This window comes from Micropterus salmoides, unplaced genomic scaffold (assembly GCF_014851395.1).
Source record: "Micropterus salmoides isolate LMB-PRFRI ecotype aquatic unplaced genomic scaffold, ASM1485139v1 Ms_hic_scaffold_1, whole genome shotgun sequence".
Lineage (NCBI taxonomy): Eukaryota > Metazoa > Chordata > Actinopteri > Centrarchiformes > Centrarchidae > Micropterus > Micropterus salmoides.
This window is the reverse complement of record NW_024040040.1, coordinates 15,942,028-15,965,843: the sequence shown is the minus strand read 5'-3', so window position 1 is coordinate 15,965,843 and position 23,816 is coordinate 15,942,028. Positions and strand designations below refer to the sequence as shown.

Genomic DNA, 23,816 nt, shown 5'->3' with positions numbered 1-23,816 from the left:
CATGCTGGTCGAGAGATCAAGTCAAAAGTGACTCTTAAGTTTTGGCCAAACTAATCCTTAATTATTATTATCTGTGTTTTAGAATATACCTAAAAATAAACAAAACATAGATACTTAAGTATGTTGATGCCAAAACCTGAAATAAATACACTTTTGAGATACAGCATCTCAACCTGGACAGTCTAGATGTCTATGTATAAAGTAGAGTCTTAATTGTGTCTTGAGAACATATCAGTTTATAAATAATTTATGTAAATGTAGTTTGGTGGGTTTATTCCATAGACTGAATATTAAAAGGTTTGTCCTACAAAACGTCTCTATAGTGCGAAAGCGGCCAGCAGGGGCGCTATTGGTCAGTTTGCCTCTGTGTCCGGCTGGAAAAGAAAGCACCGAAGGCAGAGCCACGTGTATTTTGCGCATGCGCACTGCTTATTTATTGTTGTCGCAGTCGACTCCCGTCACTTGGGGAGATGGCGAGAAAACCCAGGGAAATGATTTATTAGACGTTTTTAAAAGGCAAACATGGGTATCTTTGTGCTTATTCAGTCTAAAACAACGGACTCTAGATAGCAGAGGTCTCACTGAGTAGGATCATCTCTTCCATGTGCACAATAATAAGGCTAGTGGAAATTAGCTTTAACGTTATAATAAAAACAAATTCCAGCTACTTAATAGATTTGAGGCATTTATATTAGTACATTTCCCTCATATTTAACAGTTTTTTCACTGAGATGTAATGCTGCCCCACATATGAGCACTAATGCACTAAACATGCACATGAACAGTTGATTTTTAGTCTAATCCTAAACCCTGTTCCTGCAGGTGAGGCTCTCAGATGGAGGCAGTGTGTGAGCGGGGCCATGGAGGTGATGAGGAGGAGGAGCAGGCAGGTGCAGGTGAGGCCATGCTGTGGTCCATCCAGGAGGCGCTGGAGAGGCAGACCCTGCAGATAGGAGCGTCAGCCTGCGGGGCCACAGCTGTGGTGGACGTGCTGAAGGCCCTGGGGGTGGATGTGGGCCCTGAGGAGGCGGACCGCTGCGTCCACACACGCCTGAGGAGGAACGAGTCACCGCTGCCTGACTACCTTCTGTCCCGGAGTGAAGCCGGTAAATGTCCTGATACACAGGTGATCAAAAAAGACCTGAACATGGCCAGATCTGCTAGTCAGATAAGGAGACTAGAGGGGTCAGTTGTGGGCCCTTTCAGCACTTAATTGAATGCTGTCAGAATGACATAAAGGCATTGGTGGAATGTATAAGTACATTCCTTCAAGTAGGAATTCAAAGGCAAGACACTACAGGTGAATATAGGGTAAACTATGAAACTTTTTTAGTTCAGTACTTGCAGTAAGACAAAAAAATGTATTACAGGTTTTCTGAAATGTAAAGTTTAAATATGCAAATTAGACAGTGTCTGATTAAATATGTGCCAATTTGCATATATTCCAAGAACTGAAATCTAAATGCTGGATTAAGTCAGGTTCAGAATTCCATCCATCCATCCATCGTCAACCGCTTATCCTGCGTACAGGGTCGCGGAGGGGCTGGAGCCAATCCCAGCTGACAATGGGCGAAAGGCGGGGTACACCCTGGACGGGTCGCCAGTCCATCGCAGAGGTTCAGAATTATTGTTTTATTTTGTTGACATATTAGACTCAAATGTTTTTATTCCTCCATAAATCAGAAAATACTCTCAACAGGCATAAAAAAAATTCTCCTTGTTTTTGGGATTAAAATGTTATATAGTTCAGGCTATAAATGATGTCAGAAATGTCAGAAATGATGTCAGAAATGATGTCAGAAAACGGCCTTTAAAGATATTGTATTATTCTTCAAAATCAATATTTAGGGCCCCAATATCTATTCAGATCCTTAATGACAACAATATAGAACATCTACAACTCATCTGAACTGATAACTGAATAACAAGCATGTCGGTTATGGATCAGGTAAGGTTGGAGTTGGTAGAGTATTTTCAGTGTGGCATTAGTACTTTTACTTAAGTTAAGTCTGAATACTACTAGAGTGGTATTACATCTATGTCTATATGTAGTGTAGAGACAGATTCCATAATAAATCCATGACTTAATTGTCATCTCTTATCCACAAAGCAAATCAGTTTAATGACCCACCAGTTACATCATAATGATGTAACGGTCCTGTCATATCTGAAAAGGGCTATTTTTTAATTCTTAGTCCTGTATTATGAATTTGGACACAAACAATTTTAAGGATTTATTATGTTGTTTGACTACAAGACTGCTTGTCTTTTAATGTTTGAATATGTACTGTATGTATATGTACATTTGTATACTGTACTGTGTTGTGTGTCTGGATTATTATGACAAGAGGGCTTTCTTTTTGAGAAGACAAGACTCAAATCTATATATGTTCATATTCATCTTTTCTTTTTTTATGTGTGTGTGTCATGCGGTGTATTTATTGCCATGTTCACAGATCTGGTAGAGTTAAAGAAAAGAAAAAAACAACCCAGCCCTACCCAGGAGCCACTTTAGATCGATCCTCTTTGAGTTGTTTAATGGAGAGTGATAGTTTTCATTAGAATTTGCATGGACTTCACCCAGAAAGGTTCTTCATGTTACTACTAAATTGTCAGATATTACGTTATAAACACTTGGCGTGAGCTCAAAGCTACCCGCTCTAGACTGTGACATCTCAGGTAATGAAATATTAATACATAAAGGATGACTTTGTATAGTTGCATATTTTAGCTGGGCTCCACAGACACTAATATTTCAGGTGTCACAGATGCTAGCAGGGACTATAACTTCCCGCTGAATGAGGCCCCATAACGTCTTGAACTCATAAGTGCGCCTTCCTGCCAGTGTGACAGCTGGCTGCACCGCCAACCAGGCACAATTCAACAGCACCCTCTTGAATTAGACAAAGAGTTTTATGTCTCTCAGAGGGGCGACTGTAATTGACTTTTTCAGCTACAATTTTTGCATTGACATTTCAGGCACTTAGCTCAAGCTGTCATCACACACGCACGCATCGCTGATGTTAGACACGTCGGCTTCTTTCAGGTGCGACTCACGCTCAGCTCATCCAGGGAGCAGAGGAGGCCAGTAAGGGGGAGGTGATGGGTCGCTTCTTCCATCTTCACCCTCGGCGGCGGGTCCGACTGGTCCCCTGGCTCGCACACTGGATCCGAAATGGCGCCGTTCCAGTGGCGACCATGAACATGCAGCTGGCTGTGCCCGAGGGAGAGGAGGTGCCTGACGCCTGGCACCATCAGCTCATATTTGGCGTTGCACCCAATGCTGTTTTCATGACCAATCCTTTAGATGTAGGTGAGTAAGGGCGACGAAACAGCTATATTCAAGGGGAATCCTGTCTCCTGACCTTCATGCACACTGTTTGTGTTAAATCCCTTTTTTCAGTAAGCGAGCGAGAGGTGCACCAGAGACTCTGCAGTGAATCTGTGTTGCTGATTCGTCGGGAAGACGTCCTGCAGCGACTGACGCCAGATTGCTGTCTGTCCAGCTTATCCGACCCGCGCTGGAAAGCCCTGGATGTTGAGGGTGAAGCAATTAATTGGGCATTTATTCGTGCAGATTTTTCACCTGATACGCAAACATGTTCTGAGTGTGTGTCTCCCTGTTTTCTTCCTATTAGGCCAAGTGAGGCAGATGTGCCTAGAAGAGGAGCAGGAAGAAGACGGGGTCAGGTTAACACACATCACAATCCCCGCAGCGTACAGCTCAGGCATCACACTCTTCGCTTTACGACGGTCAGAGCTAGGACAAGAACTCCTCAACGCTCCTGAACTCCCTTTGTTGTGACTGGGCCGGTTTCTCGTGAACTCCAAACTTATTTATTGGGATTTAAAATAGAACTGATAATATAACACTTTGATATGGTGGCTGAGACTGACCTCCTTGAGGAGAGAGCAATCAACAAAATATCACATGATGTTTTACTATGCTAATAACTCAGTTGTTGCAAATGGCAGGTTAAAGCCACATAAACATTTGCGCACTGAGAGAATATATTATGGATATAAAATCATGCGTTGACAAGAAACAAAGCCACAGAAATCAGTTGCTGATTGTTAATACAACATCTGTTCTCTAGTTGCTGAAGCACCCTCTTGGACCTTTTAGCAGCAAGTGCCCACATGTGAGGCTTCATTCGCCAGCTGCGTTCTGTCACAAAACAGCTGCAAAAATAGCAATACATGTACATTTCTATCACTGATGCTTGTTTTTCCCCGTGCATTATTTCTTGGCAGTTAATTACTTGAATAAAGCATGTTTCAAATGATGAGAAGAAGTAGCACAACACTACCCGTCTGGATTACTTCTTTGTACTACATCTATGCGATCCTGTAATCCTGCATTGCAACTCATTGGGTGAAAGCGTTCCCTCATCTGCTCCTCGCTGCACCCAGACTCTTAACTAGAGGTAAAAAAGCAGATCCCATCAGTCCTTGTTTGACCACTTAATGCCGTCGTCAAGTTAGGATTGATTTCAGAATGTATTGATTTCTTTCAAAGTAATAAATCGCAGAGCTGCAGCTTATATTTCAGAGCTGATGTCCTGATGGTCAAAAGCTTGTATCAGCACACTAAACTTTTCTGATTGCTCCAAAGGCCACGTTAAGCAAGAGGTGGAGTTATTGCAGCAGGGGGACTTAGCTGCTAGCACAATCAAAGAAAAATCTCCATCTGTTTTTTCCCTGAGGCAGCTCACTTTCCAACACTTTAAATCAGTTCTGTGTTTTATGTTATGTTATGCTGACCTTGTTTGTGTACCGTATGTGTAGAGGATACATGTGTTGCATATACAGGTGAAACTCGAAAAATTAGCATAGTGTGCAAAAGTTCATTTATTTCAGTAATTCAACTTAAAAGGTGAAACTAATATATTAGATAGACTCATTACATGCAAAGTGAGATATTTCAAGCCTTTATTTGATATAATTTTGATGATTATGGCTTACAGCTTATGAAAATCTCAGAAAATTAGAATATTGTGAAAAGGTTCAGTATTGTAGGCCCAAAGTGTCACACTCTAATCAGCTAATTAATCCAAAACACCTGCAAAGGGTTCCTGAGCCTTTATTTGGTCTCTCAGTCTGGTTCAGTGGAATTCACAATCATGGGAAAGACTGCTGACCTGACAGTTGTGCAGAAAACCATCATTGACACCCTCCACAAGGAGGGAAAGCCTCAAAAGGTAATTGCAAAAGAAGTTGGATGTTCTCAAAGTGCTGCATCAAGGCGTGTTAATAGAAAGTTAAGAGAAAGGGAAAAGTGTTGAAGAAAAAGGTGCACAAGCAGCAGGGATGACCGTAGCCTGGAGAGGATTGTCAGGTAAAGGCCATTCAAATGTGTGGGGGAGCTTCACAAGGAGTGGACTGAGGCTGGAGTTACTGTATCAAGAGCCACCACACACAGACGGGTCCTGGACGTGCTTCAAATGTTGTATTCCTCTTGTCAAGCCGCTCCTGAACAACAAACAACGTCAAAAGCGTCTTACCTTGGCTAAAGGAAAAAAGAACTGGTCTCTTTCTCAGTGGTCCAAAGTTCTCTTTTCTGATGAGAGCAAATTTTGCATCTCATTTGGAAACCAAGGTCCCAGAGTCTGGGGGAAGAATGGAGAGGTACACAATCCAAGATGCTTGAAGTCCAGTGTGAAGTTTCCACAGTCTGGTTTGGGGAGCCATGTCATCTGCTGGTGTTGGTCCACTGTCTACTTTATTAAGTCCAGAGTCAGTGCAGCCATCTACCAGGACATTTTAGAGCACTTTATGCTTCCTTCAGCAGACAAGCTTTATGGAGATGCTGACTTCATTTTCCAGCAGACTTGGCACCTGCCCGCACTGCCAAAGGTACCACAACCTGGTTCAGTGACCATGGGATTACTGTGCTTGATTGGCCAGTAAACTCGCCTGACCTGAGAATTTATGGGGCATTGCCAAGAGAAAGATGAATGACATGAGACCGAACAATGCAGAAGAGCTCAAGGCCGCTATTGAAGCATCCTGGTCTTCCATAACACCTCAGCAGTGCCACAGGCTGATAACATCCATGCTATGCCGCATTGAGGCAGTAATTCATGCAAAAGGGGCCCAAACCAAGTACTGAGTACATATGCATGATTATACTTTTCAGAGGGCTGACATTTCTGTATTTAAAATTCTTTTTTTTTTTTTTTCTTTTTTTTTTGGAATATTCAAATTTTGTGAGATTTGGGGTTTTCATAAGTTGTACGCAATAATCATCGAAATTATATCAAATAAAGGCTTGAAATATCTGACTTTGCATGTAATGTGTCTATATAATATTAGTTTCACCTTTTAAGTTGAATTACTGAAATAAATTAACTTTTGCACGGTATGCAAATTTTTCACCTGTATATTATGTATTTGTGGTTGTGAATCAGCCACAGTTGTAACTGTGACAATTCATCTGAATCACAAAGATAGAAGATTCAAGCTCTTCTATCACGTACGTACAGTTGATAATTAAAAAAATCCAGCATCACTCCTGCTCATCTGTTTAATGCTATCCAGCTAAATCATGACAACATACCTCACACACATTCAACACTGATTAATATTTGCTCTGAAATATTTTTTTGTTGTATTATTCTTAGTCTTGTGTTTCCTTCACCTGTGCTCCCCCTCTTTCATCATGTCATGACACAAAGCATCTGAGGTTGATTACAGCCTTTATGTGAGCACTTTGGTCTGCAGACGCACTGTTGTAATTGATTTTACAAAAGTTCCTCCACAGTTGCAACTGTAACAATTCATCTGAATCATAATGCTTTATGCTTTCAGGCCTCGTTGGCGCAGTAGGCAGCGCGTCAGTCTCATAATCTGGAGGTCGTGAGTTCGAGCCTCACACGGGGCAGGTGTTTTAAAGTCATATGACAGCAACGCAATGTGCAAAAACTGGTGGTACATATTGTTAATGCCAGTGGGTTTACATCAAGATGTTGAGAATGCAACAAGTCCAGCAGATCCATCATTAGTTCTTTGTAGTGATAGACCGATTAATCAGGCCGATTTCTGGAATTTGAGATAATCTGCATCGTCCGATCCCTGCACTCATGAGGCCGATATATCATCTTAAATGACAGCAGCTCTAATCTAAAACCATCACTGGCTAGAGTTGAATATATATTGTTATACTGTAGAGAATAATGCAGCTGAATGACGTTGCTTGGAAAAATGAACCCCACTCTCATTAAACACCAGTCATGTTCTGAAATCTGCAGCATAACACAATGTATTTTTCTGGCCAGTGTTCAGGCCTCGTTGGAGCAGTAGGCAGCGTGTCAGTCTCATAATCTGAAGGTTGTTAGTTCAAGCCTTAATGGGGCACATGTGTTTTAAAGTCAGATGACAACAGGATGGACAGTGATTGTACATATCGTCAGAAGTGAAGTGGGAGTAGGTTTGCATCAAGATTCAAGCTCTTCTATCACGTACGTACAGTTGATAATTTAAAAAATCCAGCATCACTCCTGCTCATTTGTTTAATGCTATCCAGCTAAATCTATGACAACATCCCTCACACACATTCAACACTGATTACTATTTGCTCTTTAATGTTTTTTTTGTTGTAGTATTATTCTTAGTCTTGTGTTTCCTTCACCTGTGCTCCCCCTCTTTCATCATGTCATGACACAAAGCATCTGAGGTTGATTACAGCCTTTGTGTGAGCACTTTGGTCTGCAGACACACAGTTGTTATTGATTTTACAAAAGTTCCTCCACAGTTGCAACTGTAACAATTCATCTGAATCATAATGCTTTATGCTTTCAGGCCTCGTTGGCGCAGTAGGCAGCGCGTCAGTCTCATAATCTGAAGGTCGTGAGTTCGAGCCTCACACGGGGCAGGTGTTTTAAAGTCATATGACAGCAACGCAAAGTGCAAAAACTGGTGGTACATATTGTTAATGCCAGTGGGTTTACATGAAGATGCTGATAAAAACCCTTATCGGTCAACCAGTGTTTCTTTGTTGTTGTTATTGCTCACTTTTAATATGTGAGAAGAGATCCAACTGCCTTGTTGGCATAGTAGGCAGACATTTTGAAAACCAAGTTCCTCCACAGTTGAACCTGAGACAATTCATCTGAATCACAAAGCAGGTGATTTCATGCCTCGTTAGTGCAGTAGGCAGCGCGTCAGTCTCATAATCTGAAGGTCGTGAGTTCAAGCCTCACATGAAAGGTGTTTTAAAGTCAGATGACAACTCAAACAGGTAGACCCTGGTGGTACACACTATACTGCCTAAAGTAGAGTGCTCTATTTTATTATTGGATGATTAATGACTTATTGTGTTGTATCTGGCCGCTAATTTAACAACTTTCTGAAAATAAACTATAGCAGTGCATTTTATAAGCTATATATCTTTTTTGGTGCATGTAATAGGTTTACAAAGTCCACCCCAAAGGGAGTTCCCATCTCCCACAGAAAACTCTGCTCTGAACTGCTTGAAAACAGCTCGTTTGTAGTCCAGCCTTTACTTCCCTTTCTTGTGATGTCACAATGAAAATACGTGTCATAATGCTCGCTGAGCGACTAGTCCGACACGCCCTCAAAAACACCGGTGGAAAAACACTGAGCTGCAGCACACCTCTCCTCTCCCTTCCAAACACTAGCTACCCTCCAGGCAGTCAATGGACATAAAGTTGTTACTGTGACATAGAGACAGAGCTCAGTTAAAACTTTATGGATGAAAGATACTTTTGTTACAGATTAATAACTCACCACTCTGAAACTCTTGCTCCAGTCCATGTTGCCAACCTGGTCGGCAACATGTAGCCTACAGTTGAATCGAAGCGGTTTACTGTATTTTCGCTGACCCGCCTTTCTCTGCTTCTGATTGGCTAGTAGTCCTTAATTAGGAACTGCGCATGTGCAACTCCCAACAAAGTTCATTTAGAGACAAGATGTATCACTCCATCGGTAAAATGAAGCCTTCAACACACAGGGTGAAAAGAGGAGCTGCAGCAATGTGCAGTATGACAAAGAAATATGGTGTTTTTTGAAAATTAAACCATGTAAACCTGTTTTGCTACAACCCCTAAATAGGATTTTGAACCTGAAAATGAGCATATAACCATCTCTTTACTATGTAATCTGCAAAGCAATAGCTGTAAATACTTGTACTTCACTTGAGTATTTTTTTCTCATTCTACTCTACATTTACTCTACTACAATTCAACAGGACAGCTTTAGTTACTAGTTACTTTAAAAATTAAGATTTCTGCATTCAAAACATATGAAAATAAGAAACTACAGCTGAAATGATTAGTTGATTGAATTGATTGACCGAAAATTAACTGACAGCATGACTTGCCCATTAAAGTCAAGAAAAAACATGTTATGGTCCCAGCTTCTCATATATGAGAATTTGCTGCTTTTTCTATTAATTACTTTATCTTTTAATAATGTTGAGGTTTGGACTATTGGTTGGACAAAACAAAGCACTGTGAATATTTTTTGGACTCGAATTTATCCCTATTTATCACTATTTTCAGATTTCTTTACAAACTAAACAATCAATCCATGAATTGATAAAATAATCATTAGTGGCAGTCCTATACAAAAGAGTTAAAGTAGCTCCAACACAACCCAACTCCAACCCAATACAGTGTTAAATTCTGCTTTTACATAAAGGCATGAGTGATAATAATCTAATGATATAATATATAATAGTGTTTTTCCGCATTGAGTACTTTTACTTTTAATACTTTAAGTTAATTTACCTGATTATATTATATATTTTACTTAAATAACATTTTAAATGCAGTAATTTTATTTCCAAAACAAACGTGTTTTTTTTAATTGTGTGGTACTAGTACTTTCCTGAATGTTCGAATACCTCCTCCACTACTGATTTATTTTGACTATTTGCAATGAAACTAGCAGACACATTTAACCTCAAAAGCAGCATTGGCTCTTATTTTCTTTGTAAATAAACGAAATGTATTTTAAAAAATTATATTGTGCCACAAGAAGAGATAAACACACACATTTAAAAAAAAAAAAAAAAAAAAAAAACTGAGGTGAGGATGCAACTTTAGCAGGACCATAGCAGGACAACATCGCTGATCAACTACAATTCCCATGATGCACTCGGCAGTCACACCCCTAGGAAGTTGAAAAATCCCAAAACTTGGCAAAAAGAAGCTTTGAGCAGCAGATAAAGGTAAGAAATAGATACGTACATGAAGGAAACAGCAAACATTCACGAATATGACATTTATTCGGCACTTTTAGCTAACTTTGCTAACAGCTAACTCGCTGTAGTACACCATGGCGTTTTATTGGATCCACGTGCTGTGTGTAATGAGTGTGTGTGCGCGTGTATGTGGCGTGATAACACACTTTGCATCCAGTACAGGGTCAGTCGGCAGGCTGAGAGCAGAGGAGACGCTTCTGAGTTCTGCTGTCCTGAACCGACTGGGCTCCGGCTATTTCCTGCTTATCATATCCACTTTACACACACAGGTAAGTGTCAGAATAGCGTGCTTTATGTGCTAAAGTTCTCAATCATATTATTTTCATGCAAAAGCAGAATAGATGCATTTAACTTGTGCTTAAACAGTTTGTACAGAAAACCGTTACAGTAAAGTGTGATTTTTAGTAGCTTATTGATCCTCTAATTTTAGTTAAATGTGCAAGAATGCAGTAATACACAGATGATAAGAAAAGGAACATTTTAAAAGTACAATAAAATTATATAGCATATGTTTCTTTAAGGGATGTTTAAAATAATGCATTGTCAGACTCATGTGTTTGATTTGCTCTCTGACATGTGAGTCACATGAGCGGAGTGATTTTTCAATCAAAGCCAGTGGTTTGACTAATTATGGAACATGTGCATCCACTGTGCAACACTCGCCCCTTTGTGCTGTGTCTGTTCCCACTAGTGTTCATTCCAGCTATTAAGACGATGTATCTGCACACAGGTCTTTACTATAGAAAAAACCATGCAACTACACAATCCTCAGAGTTCCAAGTCATAGGTTTTAGACCACTGCGGATTGGGATGGTTTGAACTCTGACCCCGGTTTGTTTGAGTTGATGGCATTGGAAGAGTGAACAGAAGTCTTTGCCGTTTCTTTTCGGCTGTTTTCATGTAAGCTTGTGTACAATCTTAGCGATAAAAGTAGAAATTTGGACATTTTTTGCATAAAAGTGAATTTAGTGAGTCTTTTTGTCTTCTAATTTGGGAAGTTCAGGACCACACAAAAAACTCCAAAACCAGCCAAACTATTCAGGTTTTTATCCCAGTGACGAGATTAAATTGATCCAAATGTGTGGCAATATGAGGGACACTGTGATGCTGTATATCATGTTTTCCTTCAGATAAGAACATTGTGAAATGCCCTCAACAGTTAACAGTTAAGTTAATTAACCGTACAGTTAATTATAATTTTTAAAAAAGACTTTAGATGGTTGCAAAAATCATAATCAGAATAAGAGAAGGTCTTTACTTGCTTCAGTATATCTCTCAAATGTGCAAATAATTAAAGAAATACTTTCTTAAAAGAAATAAAAATGCGATCCAGTCATTGCGTTCAGTCAGTGAAACACCCAAAGAGAGCGACACAGCCAAATTACTACACTGCCAAAATGAGGCTAAGGCGAGTGGTTTACTGTGTAATGGCTTTGTTTTTCCATGCAAATGAGCCCCTGTTTGCAGTTGCCTTGCCTGGTGACCATGCCGTTTAATTGTTGACTTGTGTTTTTGTTCTAGTTGATTGGATCCGTGTTCGCGTGGCATTGTGAGATAATATAAGAGCCCAGGCCTCCAGGAAAGGTCAACGCTTCCTCACAGCTTAGGGAACTCCTTTCGTTATAGGTCAATCTTTGCATGCAATTAAATGGGTACTTTGTGATGAAAAGGCTGTTCTGTCGAATAGCCTTGAAGGAGTGAAGTGGTTGTAATGCTACATGCTGGGGTTTGTCATTTCCTGGTCACTCAGGTACGATGGCAGAGAGGGTGCTGGTGGTTGGCAGTGGTGGACGGGAGCACGTGCTGGCCTGGAAGCTGGCCCAGTCGCCGCAGATTCAGCAAGTCCTTGTGGCCCCGGGTAACGCAGGCACGGCCAGCTGTGGGAAGATCAGCAACTCTGGTAAATACAAACACAAAGTCTCTTTGGTTCAGTGTAAAAAATAAAGAAATAAAAATGAAACAGTTTATTACACCTTGAAGTTTATTACATTTCTATTTATAAAATGTGGTGTGTAGTAGAACATTACAAGGTTCAATTAACAGTCCATTAAAATATCAGAGAATTATAAAATCACAAATTCCCAGAGCCCAAGCTAACATTCAAGTTTCATGTTTTGTCTGACCCAACAGTCTAAAACCCAGAAATATTTGTTTGTTGTCCTGGGAGAATACAAAAACTAGTATGAAGTATAGAATAAATATGTGAATTTCTTGGCTTATTTGCTTAAAATATAACTTAAAGGAATATTTTGATTTGAATAAACAACTTTCCCAGATTGTCAGTTTGTCCCTTTTTAAACAACAAATAATAACCACTAATTATACTAACCAATGATACGATGAATCATTACTGCACTACAATCATTATTTAAATATATTCTCATATCGAAGAAAGAAGTGATAGCCATAAGTGCCTTTTAAACTCAAAGAGAAATGCAATATAAACATTTTCCTTTTACACCAAACTCCCTCTGGAAAGTTTGAGCTTTATGTTTTAATAAATGTAGCACTAGATACGTTCACATAGATATGTCTGAATTATTGCATTGATTGAATTAATGACATAATTAGCTTTAATAGCATGTCAAATAGGCCATGATGATTAAAGCATCAGGCAGCTGAAGGCTGTAAATGAGCCTCTGTCTCGCTGTGTTTTTCTCCGTGCAGAGGTATCTGTGAGCAACCACACCATCTTGGCTCAGTTCTGTAAGGATCATCATGTGGGGCTGGTTGTAGTGGGCCCTGAGCTGCCACTAGCAGCAGGTAAGTGAACTACATTACATTAACTCTTTTATTCATTTTATATTATTGGATTTTATGAGCAAGGGGGTATCTTTCTCCTTATTCTCTTGCCCTCAACTTTAACGCATCTTCCAGGTATTGTAGACGACCTGACGGCGGCCGGGGTGCCCTGTTTTGGCCCGTCTGCCAAAGCGGCTCAGTTGGAGGCCAGCAAAAGCTTTTCCAAGGCCTTCATGGAGCGCCACGGCATCCCCACCGCCCGCTATGGCTCCTTCATGGACCCCCAGGACGCCTGCAGCTTCATCCGCACGTCAGTACAGTAGACAGACACGACGCTTCTATCTGTGGAAGAGTGTATTTTATGGTCATAGATGGATAGATAAAAATAAATACATGATTAAAAAGAATTATGCACCACAATGGCCAATTTCACATACATTTCAAAAATATCTTCGAATACAACAATAAAATACCAGTGCAGTTATTTCACATTAAAAAGACTGATCCAGGATCCCTTTCAGTCTTACATTTTGTTGGGATCACCCTGTCACTGAGAGCGCTCTGCCGAAACACCTCCTAAGGCATGAAGTGGGTGCATGTCATTGTTCATAATAACATTCATTTTTCTCAGCATCCTCACCTACACCACCTGCTCGACTCAGTCCAGTGTGATGCCAATGATGGAACTCGCCTTTGTAGTCAGTTTATTGTGTCTGTTCCTGATGGGCGAGCGCCCCCACCCAGCACACCACACCGAAGAAGAGAGCGCTTATATTTTATAAAGAGACAGTACAATATTTGGTGTGCCACCCCTTTGCTGTTAAAACGGCATCAATTCTGACTTGTCGTCAGGTGTATGAATAAACTATAATGCAAAACAGGTGCTTATGATCATAAATTCAAAATATAGGTTGTAACACAATAATTAACTGACACAAAAACAGCTGTGTAGGAGGAATAAACTGGGTGAGGAAGAGGCAAACTCGGGTGAGGCTGCTGAAGACAGTTTACACGATGCCAAGACTGAGCACGGCAACGAGACACAAGGTAGTTATACTGCATCTGTCTCTGCCAGGCAGAAATGTCAATATTTATCAAATTACTTTGGTAATTGATCATTATAATTTATTAATCAATTAACTATTTTTTGAAAACATTATCCTTTTTAAAGCTAATTAATAAATGAGGTAATAAGCAGAGGGGGAAAGCGCTAAACTCCAAACTGAAGTGTATTGTTTTATGGCAAGAAAATAACTTTTTTTTTTTTTTTTTTTTTTTTTAACCAGTTTTGATTTTCAGCAGGAAAGTTTTGGACCTTGTGGTTTTTTTTTATCTTTTTTTCCCAGAGCCATTAAACACAAACAACTTCCGCCATAATAGAAAATGAAATCTTTTGTTTCTCAGATGGTTTCATGAGCTAATGAACTAAAATGTGATGATTGCATTTCTTACAAGAGTGCCCTCAAAGAAGTCACAGAAACCGATCCGCCATAAACAGAGTTGTAACTTTTACAGACAAAGCAGAGGAAAAAAGCTTTTATACTGAGAGAAAGTCATTTCTTTGGTCATATAAACCATCTTGGGCAGAACAACAGCTGCCACATTCTGTCAGCCTTCATCCATATGGATCCCAAACACATTCCCAAACAATACTGTGTACTGCAAATGTTAAATGGTCCACAAAAAAACCAACATATTATGGTCCATATTGGCAATGCGGCATCTGTTCCAGATGTGTTTTCTATGAAAAGATTAAGCTTACTGCATAATACTGACGTTCATTTTACTGTTTTGGGCTCTCCAGGGCCGACTTTCCAGCATTGGTAGTAAAGGCCAGCGGGCTGGCAGCAGGGAAGGGAGTCATTGTGGCAAAAGACCAGGACGAGGCCTGTCAGGCTGTGATGGACATCATGAAGGTATGGGACTATTGGACGTGTGTGTGTGTGTGTGATTGTTGATCCTTGGTCATTAAATTAGCAAGAGGGGAAAGAAAATGCCCTGCAGTGTTTAGCTGAAATGTTTGGTTCATCATTCAACCACACATTAAGATCTGGCAGCTGACCACAGATCAGTCCCACTAGAGACACCGTCTGGACAGCCAGTATGTTTCTAGGCTCAAACTGTATTTAAGTTTCTCCCAACCAGTCTGTGGATTCAAACCAACCACTCTCTTTTGTTGGCTGGAGTTTAGACATAATAACTCAATTCTGCGCTGAATATTATTTTCTAGCCAACAATTCATTTTATTTACTTATTATTTTTGTAGTCTCCTAAAATAAAATAAAATAAAATAAAATATGTGCTGTGCTGCAGCCTCAGGGCTCGAATTACCTGGTTGGTCAGTGGAATAAAATCTGCCTGAGTCTCAGATGTTGGGGAGATGTGTTCGGCTCTTTAAAATAAAAAATCTGGAAAAATCCTTAGTTTCCTCGTGTTCAAAAGTAAAACTGTGTGTTGCAGGACAGGGCCTTTGGGTCTGCCGGGGAGACTGTGGTGGTTGAAGAGCTGCTTGAGGGAGAGGAAGTGTCTGTGAGTAGAACATTTTTAATGAGATCCATAACAGAATTGAACCACTTTACCTTAAGGTGTGCGTTAACAGAAGATTGACAGAGCGTTAATCCTCCTCCACCTCGTCTTGTAGTGTCTGTGTTTCAGCGACGGCTCCTCGGTGTCTCCGATGCCTCCAGCACAGGATCACAAGCGGCTGCAGGATGGCGACCTGGGGCCAAACACTGGCGGCATGGGGGCCTACTGCCCCACGCCTCAGGTACACACTTCCTCTTCCTCCCAGCCTAGTTCTCTTCTAAGTTTTGTTGGAGACCGTATTTTTTTTTTTAGGATTATAGGAACAGTCCACATGTGTCTGCTCGTGACTGTGCCGTTGTCTCTCAATCCTGTGCAGGTGAGCCAGGAGATGCTGCAGCAGATCAGAGAGACAGTCCTTCAGAAGACTGTGGACGGGATGAGGGAGGAGGGTGCTCCTTATGTGGGCGAGTGTTCCCTCTCTACTGGAGTCAGATGGCTCCCCTGCATCTGTTTTTATGTTTGCAATGAGTTTCTGGCTTCCGATTCATGAGCCTGAGACTTATCACAGATTTTCTCTTTTCTTATTTTCCAGGCGTGCTGTATGCAGGGCTGATGTTGACCAAGCAGGGGCCGAAGGTCCTTGAGTTCAACTGTCGGTTTGGAGACCCCGAGTGTCAGGTGGGTTCCTTTTCAACTGTCATCTGTCCCTGCATCTTCTCATAAGGTAAAAACTAATTATCTGCTGTCACTCTCGCAGGTGCTACTGCCACTCCTGAAGAGCGACCTGTATGAAGTGATCTTGAACACCATGAATGGCAAACTGGCCTCCAGTGCCCCCGTGTGGCACCAGGACAGCTCTGCAGTCACTGTGGTCATGGCCAGCGCTGGTTACCCGGGCTCCTACAAGAAAGGAGTGGAGATCACAGGTACACATGATGCTGCAGCGCAGGGTTAGCCATTAGAGATAAATGAACTTTTTTTAAGCTTTAATCATTAGGCCTTGACTTTATAGTAGAAGGGAGTCCTGTTTGAACGGTTAAATGGCAGTCTTAAATCCTGCAACTGCCCTTTGACACTGTCTGCCAGGCTGAATTCCAGGTCAAATAACCCAATACAAATAAAACTTTTGGAAAGGCCTGGTTTCTTTATTTCTTCTAGATGTGCATTTTTGTTTCCTTGGGAAAAAGTAGAAGCAGAAATGCAATCTATAATTAAATGTTTAGAATGTAAAATATCCATATTTGCAAACATTTGTTTCATCTTGATTTTCAGTATGAATAGGCCTATATAGAATTGAAAAATTACAATCAAAATATGAAAGATACTATAACAACAAATGGCAGCAAGATATTATAATCATTATCAAAATATGTAATATTATAATATATACTTTTGATATATTGAACTTTTTATGTAGCCTATGTATGTAGCACATATAGTCATGTATGCATTCATTCATTCATGGATTCATTTGTCTAGGATTTGAACATTTTTGACTTTGACCCATCAGAAAAGACTGGTGAACAGCAATTCAAGAGGGGGCACAGAATTAATGAGCTGAAGGCTACACCTATACTTTACCAGCTTTCACTGTGAAGAACTAGGGAAAAACCTAAGAAGAAGAAGATACCATAAGAATAATTTTACAGTTGTTATAATCATATATCATCTTGTGCTGAAAATACACCTCTGTTGATCCTCAGGCTTGTCTCAGGTTCAGGACATGGGGCTGCAGGTTTTCCACGCTGGCACCGCCCTGAAGGAAGGAGGTGTGGTGTCCAGCGGCGGGCGGGTCCTGACTGTTACAGCAGTCAGGCCGTCCCTGGACTTGGCCCTGCAGGTGGCCAATCAGGGCGTGGCGGCCGTGGGCTTCCCGGGCGCCGTGTACCGCCGCGACATCGGCCACCGGGCCATCACCCACCTGAACCAACACAGGTGTGTGTGAAAGTAGTACAAGATAAAAACACTAGAACATTCGTTGTTTTTTTGAATTGTGTTTGTACCCATTACTTTTTTGTAGTTTTTTAAAGTTTATTTCTGTACTGTATATCTAAATGAATAATAAACTTCACTTTGGATGTACCTGTGTCCCAGTATTTATTTAAATTACCAAGCAAATCATTATATTTGCACATACACTTAGCATCTCTTAATCCACAAGCGGAAACCTGCTGATTTTAACACTTTGAAGCCTCCCTCTTAAGACGTATTGTAGCTTCAGCTGTAGACAGGTGTGATATAACACTGAGAATAACGGTCACAGCTCATCAGTTGAGTGACCGGTACTTCACTGTGTCTCTGACAGAGGTCTGACCTATAAGGACAGCGGAGTGGACATCGCTGCAGGCAACAAGCTGGTGGACATGATCAAGCCTCTGGCCAAGGCAACTTCCCGCGCTGGTAACTTCTTTCTTGTGTACAAAAACTAAAGACAGAGCGAGAAAATACTTTCTAGTACATCTAGATAATAATTAGATGCTTGTATCTTTCAGCGATAACATGTCAAACAACTGTGTTTTTGATTGTTTGTATTAGGGCTTCTGAACTTACCTCAAACACTTTAAATTAGAAAGAACGGATGAAACAGTAACCATGACTGTAATTGTTTTTGGTTTTCACCAGGGTGCAACGCAGAGCTGGGAGGCTTTGCTGGGCTGTTTGACCTGAAGGCAGCAGGTTTTGTGGACCCGATCCTGGTATCTGGGACGGACGGAGTGGGGACCAAACTGAAGGTGGGACCTTAATTTCTTCATCCCCCTTTTTTTTGGAGGACAATATGGCAGATCTCTAGCAATGTTCATGATCACTGTTTGATGTGAGCCATACATTGAGAATATGTGTCACCCTTTGTAAAAGTCCTGGAAAAAATGAGAATCAATGAAGGCACTAAAACATCGACTCACTCCAAATTGGCTTTGTTAGATGTGACATCGGCCAAGAAATTGCTATTTAAAATTGGGTCCATATTTGGCTCAGAACTAATGAAGCAGCGAGGGATATATGCTTATCTGTAGACGGATTCAAAGGCTTAGACTCAGGCTGCTTAAAACCCCTGAACAGAGAGACAGATTTCATTAATTTTAAGTGTGAAAAGATCCAGGATTATTTCATGTACACTAGGAAGCATGTTCAGCGACTCCAGAGTGCATTTTTTGAATTTTGCACTTCAGTTTTTAATTCGTCGAGGTGCTGAAACGTCCCTCAGGTGATCATACCTGACAATTGAATTTCAAATATCCAGCAAAATATCAATCTCTTCTCTGTTGCAGCCCCCATTGTGTCGTAAAACTAATCATTGTATTTAACAGAAGTCTTTTCTCATGCAGCTTTAATGTTCACCAGTTTAATTTGTCATCAGATTGCGCAGGCGTGCGGCCAGCATGGCGGCCTGGGTCAGGACCTGGTGGCCATGTGCGTGAATGATGTGCTGGCTCAGGGCGCCGAGCCACTCTTCTTCCTTGACTACTTCTCGTGCGGCAGCCTGGATGTGGATGTGGCTGCCACGGTGGTTGGCGGCATCGCTAAGGCCTGCGAGATGGCCGGCTGCGCTCTGCTGGGTGAGATATATATATATATATATAGATATATATATAGATATAGAGATATATAGAGATATATAGAGATATATAGAGATATATAGAGATATATAGAGATATATAGAGATATATAGATATATATAGAGATATATAGATATATATAGATATAGATATATATAGAGATATATAGATATAGATATATAGATAGATATATATACGAGATGAATAGTGTGTTTATTTGTATTTTGGCGTCTCTACTCAGAAAGAGGTCTTGTATTACCTCCTGTGATCTAGACTTCCCTTCTTGATGCCATATTTTATCTTTTTGTGTCCCATGTCCAGGTGGCGAGACAGCAGAAATGCCCGGTGTCTACGCTCCAGGAGAGTACGACCTGGCCGGGTTCTGCGTTGGAGCTGTGGAGCGTGGAGCCCTGCTGCCCAGGCTGGGGGACATCGCCGAGGGGGACCTGCTGATCGGGATGGCCTCCTCTGGGGTCCACAGCAACGGCTTCAGCCTGGTCCGCAAAGTCCTGGAGAGGGCCACCCTCAGCTACAGCTCCCCTGCTCCTTTTGGCAAGTCAGGACAGACTGTTGGTGAGTATTTGTTGATGGGAAATTATTGTATGTACAGAAAGAATATGCTTAACAAGAAGAGTTTTCTATTTTGAGCTACGCTAGCAGACATTCATGTTTCCCACAATATGAACTAAAACTTTGGTGAGCTGATTTTTCATCCAGTGTTGCCATCAGGTCAAAATCACTTTGGTTTTCAAATGAATTCCTGCAAAACTGACATTCGCATCAGCCTCAGCTGTACTTTGTGTAATCAGCAAATGTCGGCATGCTAATGCCCTAAGAACATATTAACCATTCCTGCATAACATCAGCATGATACCTGTCACCACAAGGTTATTTAAAAAATGTATCTAGCTTGCTAACAAGCTAAACTAAGTATTGCTAATCATAAATAAACTAAAATAACATCACACCTGCTAAACATAATGAACAAAAGACAATGCTTAACATCAACATGTTAGGACTGAATATTAGCATTTAGTTCAAAGCACTGCTTAGGAACAGCATGTCTGTAGACTGTTGGTAGTCTTGTTTGAACTTATTTTGCATAGACATTCCCAAACAACCAGTAGCCTCAGTAGTTGTTTTGTTGGTGTGTTTTTTTTTTTTTTTTTTAAATAGGATCCATGAACTCTGGCGCTTCTTGCCAGATAGTGTCTTAATTTCTTTAATTTACCTCTCTTCATCATCTGCTTTTTGCCAAAAAGTCAGTTTTTGCTGAAAAGTAACCATGAAATTAAGAACAATAATTCATAATTTTTCATTTTTTAACATAAATGTCAAATAGTTCCTAGTTCCAGCTTCTCAAATGTGATTTAAGCCGAATATTTTTTATTAATATTGCTCAATGATGATGATGGACGTCATCTTGGGCTGTGGAACATTGGAACAGGAATTTTCACTATTTTTTGACATTTTAAAGAACAAACAGTTACATGTGAAATAATCAGCAGATGAATCAAAAGAAAATAGTAAACCCTTGATGCCCACCATTTGACTGTAACTGTGGCGAGGTAACTGTCTTCCAGGCGAGGTTTTGCTGACGCCAACAAAGATCTACAGTCGTCTGCTGCTGCCAATCCTTCGCAGCGGTGCTGTCAAAGCCTACGCTCACATCACAGGGGGCGGACTCCTGGAGAACATCCCTCGGGTGCTGCCCCAGGAGCTGGCAGTCGATTTAGGTGAGATGAAAGCACACGGACACTTCATCTTCAAATGCAACACAAGCATTTAAAGATGTTTGCATCAGCAATCTGGAAAGGTGGCGCGCCTCTGGATGAAGCTGCATTTGCTGTGCAATGCTGTGGTTACCTAGTGTGAGGGAGAGAAACGGGAATGAAGACAGTTTCCTGTATAAACAGATTTATAGTTGCATTACCCATGTGCACATTGAAGTCAACGCAAATGTAAACATGAATAAACAGCCCTGTTTTAATATTCATAGTTCCCCTCCCCTTGTTTTAGCGTAGAGGTCACTTTGTGGTTGTTAAATAAGACCGCAGCTCTGTCTCATTAATATTTACACTTGGTGTTTGCATGATGCAGATGCCTCTCGATGGAGCATCCCTCCAGTGTTCTTCTGGCTCCACAAGGAGGGGGGTCTGAGCGAGGAGGAGATGGCCCGCACCTTCAACTGCGGCCTGGGGGCAGTGCTGGTGGTTTCCCCCCTGGATGCTCAGAGGGTCCTGCGCCAGCTTCAAGCCCATGAAGATGCCTGGATCGTGGGTTCACTGGTCTACAAGCAGCCTGGTGAGACACTGAAACACTGATACTTTTTATGAAATATAGCTGGAAAGAAAAGGCGGTAAATACATAATCCCAGATTTATATAATTCTTTATAGAGTGGAAATAAAATTGTGAAAATGATTTTGTCTTTGTGCAGGGGCAGAACCTGTAGCAGTCCGCAATCTGAAACACAGCCTGCTGAATGCAGGACCTGAGTCGTGTGGAGAGTTGGGTGTCAAGCAGAATGGTGGTTGCCATGGTGACAGCAGCACTCCACGCAAGAGGACCAGAGTAGCTGTTCTTATCTCTGGCACGGGTGGGTTTTTTAAAATTTATTTTAAAATAAGAATTTCAGTTGGGAGTGTCTCTTACGTCCATGAAAAGAATAACTCAACATTCTGGGAAAGATGAGTATCAGCTTTCTTGCCAAGAGTTAGATTAAAAGATTGATACCATTCTCATTTCTGCACAGTAACTGGTAACTTCCTGGAGTCCCAGCTGGCTGCATTACAATTGGTCCCGGCCAAGATAGAACAATAGTCTTGATTTGTTTTTTTGTACGCTTCAGTTTCTGCACAGATTAAACAAACAAGACATAACATGTTGAGCTTTAGTGTTCCTTGTAAACAGAGCCAGACCAGCTGTTTGCCCCTTTCCGGTCTTTATGCTAAGCTAAACGGCTGCTGGCTCCAGCTACATATTTCCCGTACATGAGTGGTATCAATCTTCTCATTTCTCCGCAAGAAAGCCAGTAAGCCCAAACTGTTGAACTATTACTTACAAGAGTTTTACTAAGGAGTTCCTTATTTTTTTCTCTTATGACCGGTCTTAAACATCCTTTGGTGTGTCTGTCGCAGGCACCAACCTGCAGGCGCTGATCGAGCAGGCCAAGCGTCCATCCAGCTCTGCAGAGATTGTGGTGGTCATCTCCAACAGACCTGCAGTTCAGGGACTGAAGAGAGCATCGCTGGCTGGGATCCAGACACGGGTAAAAAAAATTATATATATATAAAAATGATTTAGTTTGTTGGTATTACACTATTTGAAAAGCCTAACTAGTGCAGTGATGATAAAGCAAAGTGGTCTTTTTTTTCCTGGTTTTAATTGAAAGTTTGTAGTTGGCACCTATTGAAAGAACATGGAAGTTGAGCCACGAGGATACAAAAGCATGCATGACATCCACTCCTGTTTTTACCATCCATCCACCGCCACCAAATATATGGCCAAAATTACAGTTTACAGTTATTAGTTTTGAATTTGCTGAGATTAAACCAGAAGCAGAATGGACACATCACAAGCATTTAATCAAAGTAAATAAACATTGAGAACCAAAAGGATTAGGCTGTGTAAATGGAGAACAAATCTTTACTGAATAAAAAGCCTAAGTGTGTGTGGACCAGGTGGTGGACCACAAACTGTACGGGAGCCGAGCAGAGTTTGACGGCACCATTGATCGCGTGCTGGAAGAATTCGGGGTGGAGCTGGTATGCCTGGCTGGATTCATGAGGATCCTCACGGGAACTTTTGTCAAGAAATGGAACGGTGTGAAACAGCTGTCTGGACAAAGTTTGCATCATTATATATGATGATCGGGTGGGCCTTTTTGAAATGTGTGCTTGTCTGTTGTTGTCACAGGAAAGCTACTGAACATCCATCCATCCCTTCTGCCCTCCTTCAAGGGTGTGAATGCCCAGATGCAGGCTCTTCAGGCTGGGGTGCGGGTTTCTGGCTGCACAGTCCACTTTGTAGCGGTGAGTATGACATAATATGGGAATAGCACACATCAAACGAAGAGCTGAACGAGTTTGGTTTACTGTGTTTTAGGAAGAGGTGGATGCAGGAGCCATCATCACGCAGGAGGCAGTGCCCGTGCTGGGCAGCGACACAGAGGAGAGTCTGTCCCACAGAATTAGAGAGGCTGAGCACCGAGCCTTCCCCGCCGCTCTGGAGCTGGTGGCCAGCGGCGCGGTTAGGCTCGGAGAGGACGGACACATCATCTGGAAGTCGAACTCGCAGAATTAAAAGAACACAAATCCAGCTCACCTTCATATTACTGCTCATTAAACAGCATTAACAGTTTACTCCTGTTACTTAACACTGGTTTTATTATAGAAAAAAAAATGCAGACTGATAAATAGAAAACACATTAACAAAAATCAAGATATTCACTTTACCACTTTTACCACTACCCCAAACTTTCCTTATTTTTAGGTTGTCAGGTCCTTCATGGCATGCTTTAAGATACATAGACAAAAAATTTGCATTTTCAACTTCTTGTGTAAAGAAGCATCGTACTTGAAACAAAAAACACATTCCAATTTTATCTTCTGAGAAATGTTAGTTGCACTAGAGTTGACCTATAACTCATGGAGGTCCTACATGCGGTACTTGTAATGCTGTCCAGATGTATGTTAGTATAATTAGGGATTTTTGTCTGTATAGCTGAAACTTCATTATTAAACCTGCCTGGGTGAATGCAAGGAGT

General features: G+C 41.2%; 2 protein-coding genes and 2 non-coding genes across 5 annotated transcripts; all 4 read left to right on the top strand.

The window, feature by feature from the left end:
- Positions 1 to 435: 435 nt before the first annotated feature.
- LOC119904078 lies at positions 436 to 4,544 on the top strand. The gene is made up of 5 exons (XM_038720480.1): positions 436 to 619; positions 823 to 1,106; positions 3,047 to 3,313; positions 3,404 to 3,544; positions 3,639 to 4,544. Exons 2-5 carry the CDS (start codon positions 836 to 838, stop codon positions 3,803 to 3,805), a joined length of 846 nt encoding a protein of 281 aa, XP_038576408.1. The 5' UTR covers positions 436 to 619; positions 823 to 835; the 3' UTR covers positions 3,806 to 4,544.
- A 2,266-nt stretch (positions 4,545 to 6,810) lies between these two features.
- On the top strand, positions 6,811 to 6,883 carry trnam-cau. Its single transcript has one exon. It is a non-coding gene; the product is annotated as a tRNA-Met (tRNA).
- A 917-nt stretch (positions 6,884 to 7,800) lies between these two features.
- On the top strand, positions 7,801 to 7,873 carry trnam-cau. Its single transcript has one exon. It is a non-coding gene; the product is annotated as a tRNA-Met (tRNA).
- Positions 7,874 to 10,104: 2,231 nt separating this feature from the next.
- Positions 10,105 to 23,814, top strand: gart (phosphoribosylglycinamide formyltransferase). 2 transcript variants are annotated; one of them, XM_038720455.1, is made up of 24 exons: positions 10,105 to 10,192; positions 10,383 to 10,494; positions 11,747 to 11,851; positions 11,976 to 12,125; positions 12,893 to 12,988; positions 13,103 to 13,277; positions 14,772 to 14,883; positions 15,428 to 15,496; positions 15,609 to 15,734; positions 15,870 to 15,957; positions 16,086 to 16,171; positions 16,251 to 16,419; positions 17,197 to 17,428; positions 17,799 to 17,893; positions 18,116 to 18,225; positions 18,852 to 19,050; positions 19,372 to 19,623; positions 20,634 to 20,786; positions 21,151 to 21,354; positions 21,489 to 21,647; positions 22,189 to 22,319; positions 22,732 to 22,873; positions 22,967 to 23,082; positions 23,156 to 23,814. In XM_038720455.1, exons 4-24 carry the CDS (start codon positions 11,981 to 11,983, stop codon positions 23,351 to 23,353), a joined length of 3,057 nt encoding a protein of 1,018 aa, XP_038576383.1. In that variant the 5' UTR covers positions 10,105 to 10,192; positions 10,383 to 10,494; positions 11,747 to 11,851; positions 11,976 to 11,980; the 3' UTR covers positions 23,354 to 23,814. The 2 variants fall into 2 exon arrangements, with proteins under 2 accessions (XP_038576383.1, XP_038576374.1); XM_038720446.1 differs by lacking the exon at positions 11,747 to 11,851.
- Positions 23,815 to 23,816: the final 2 nt, after the last annotated feature.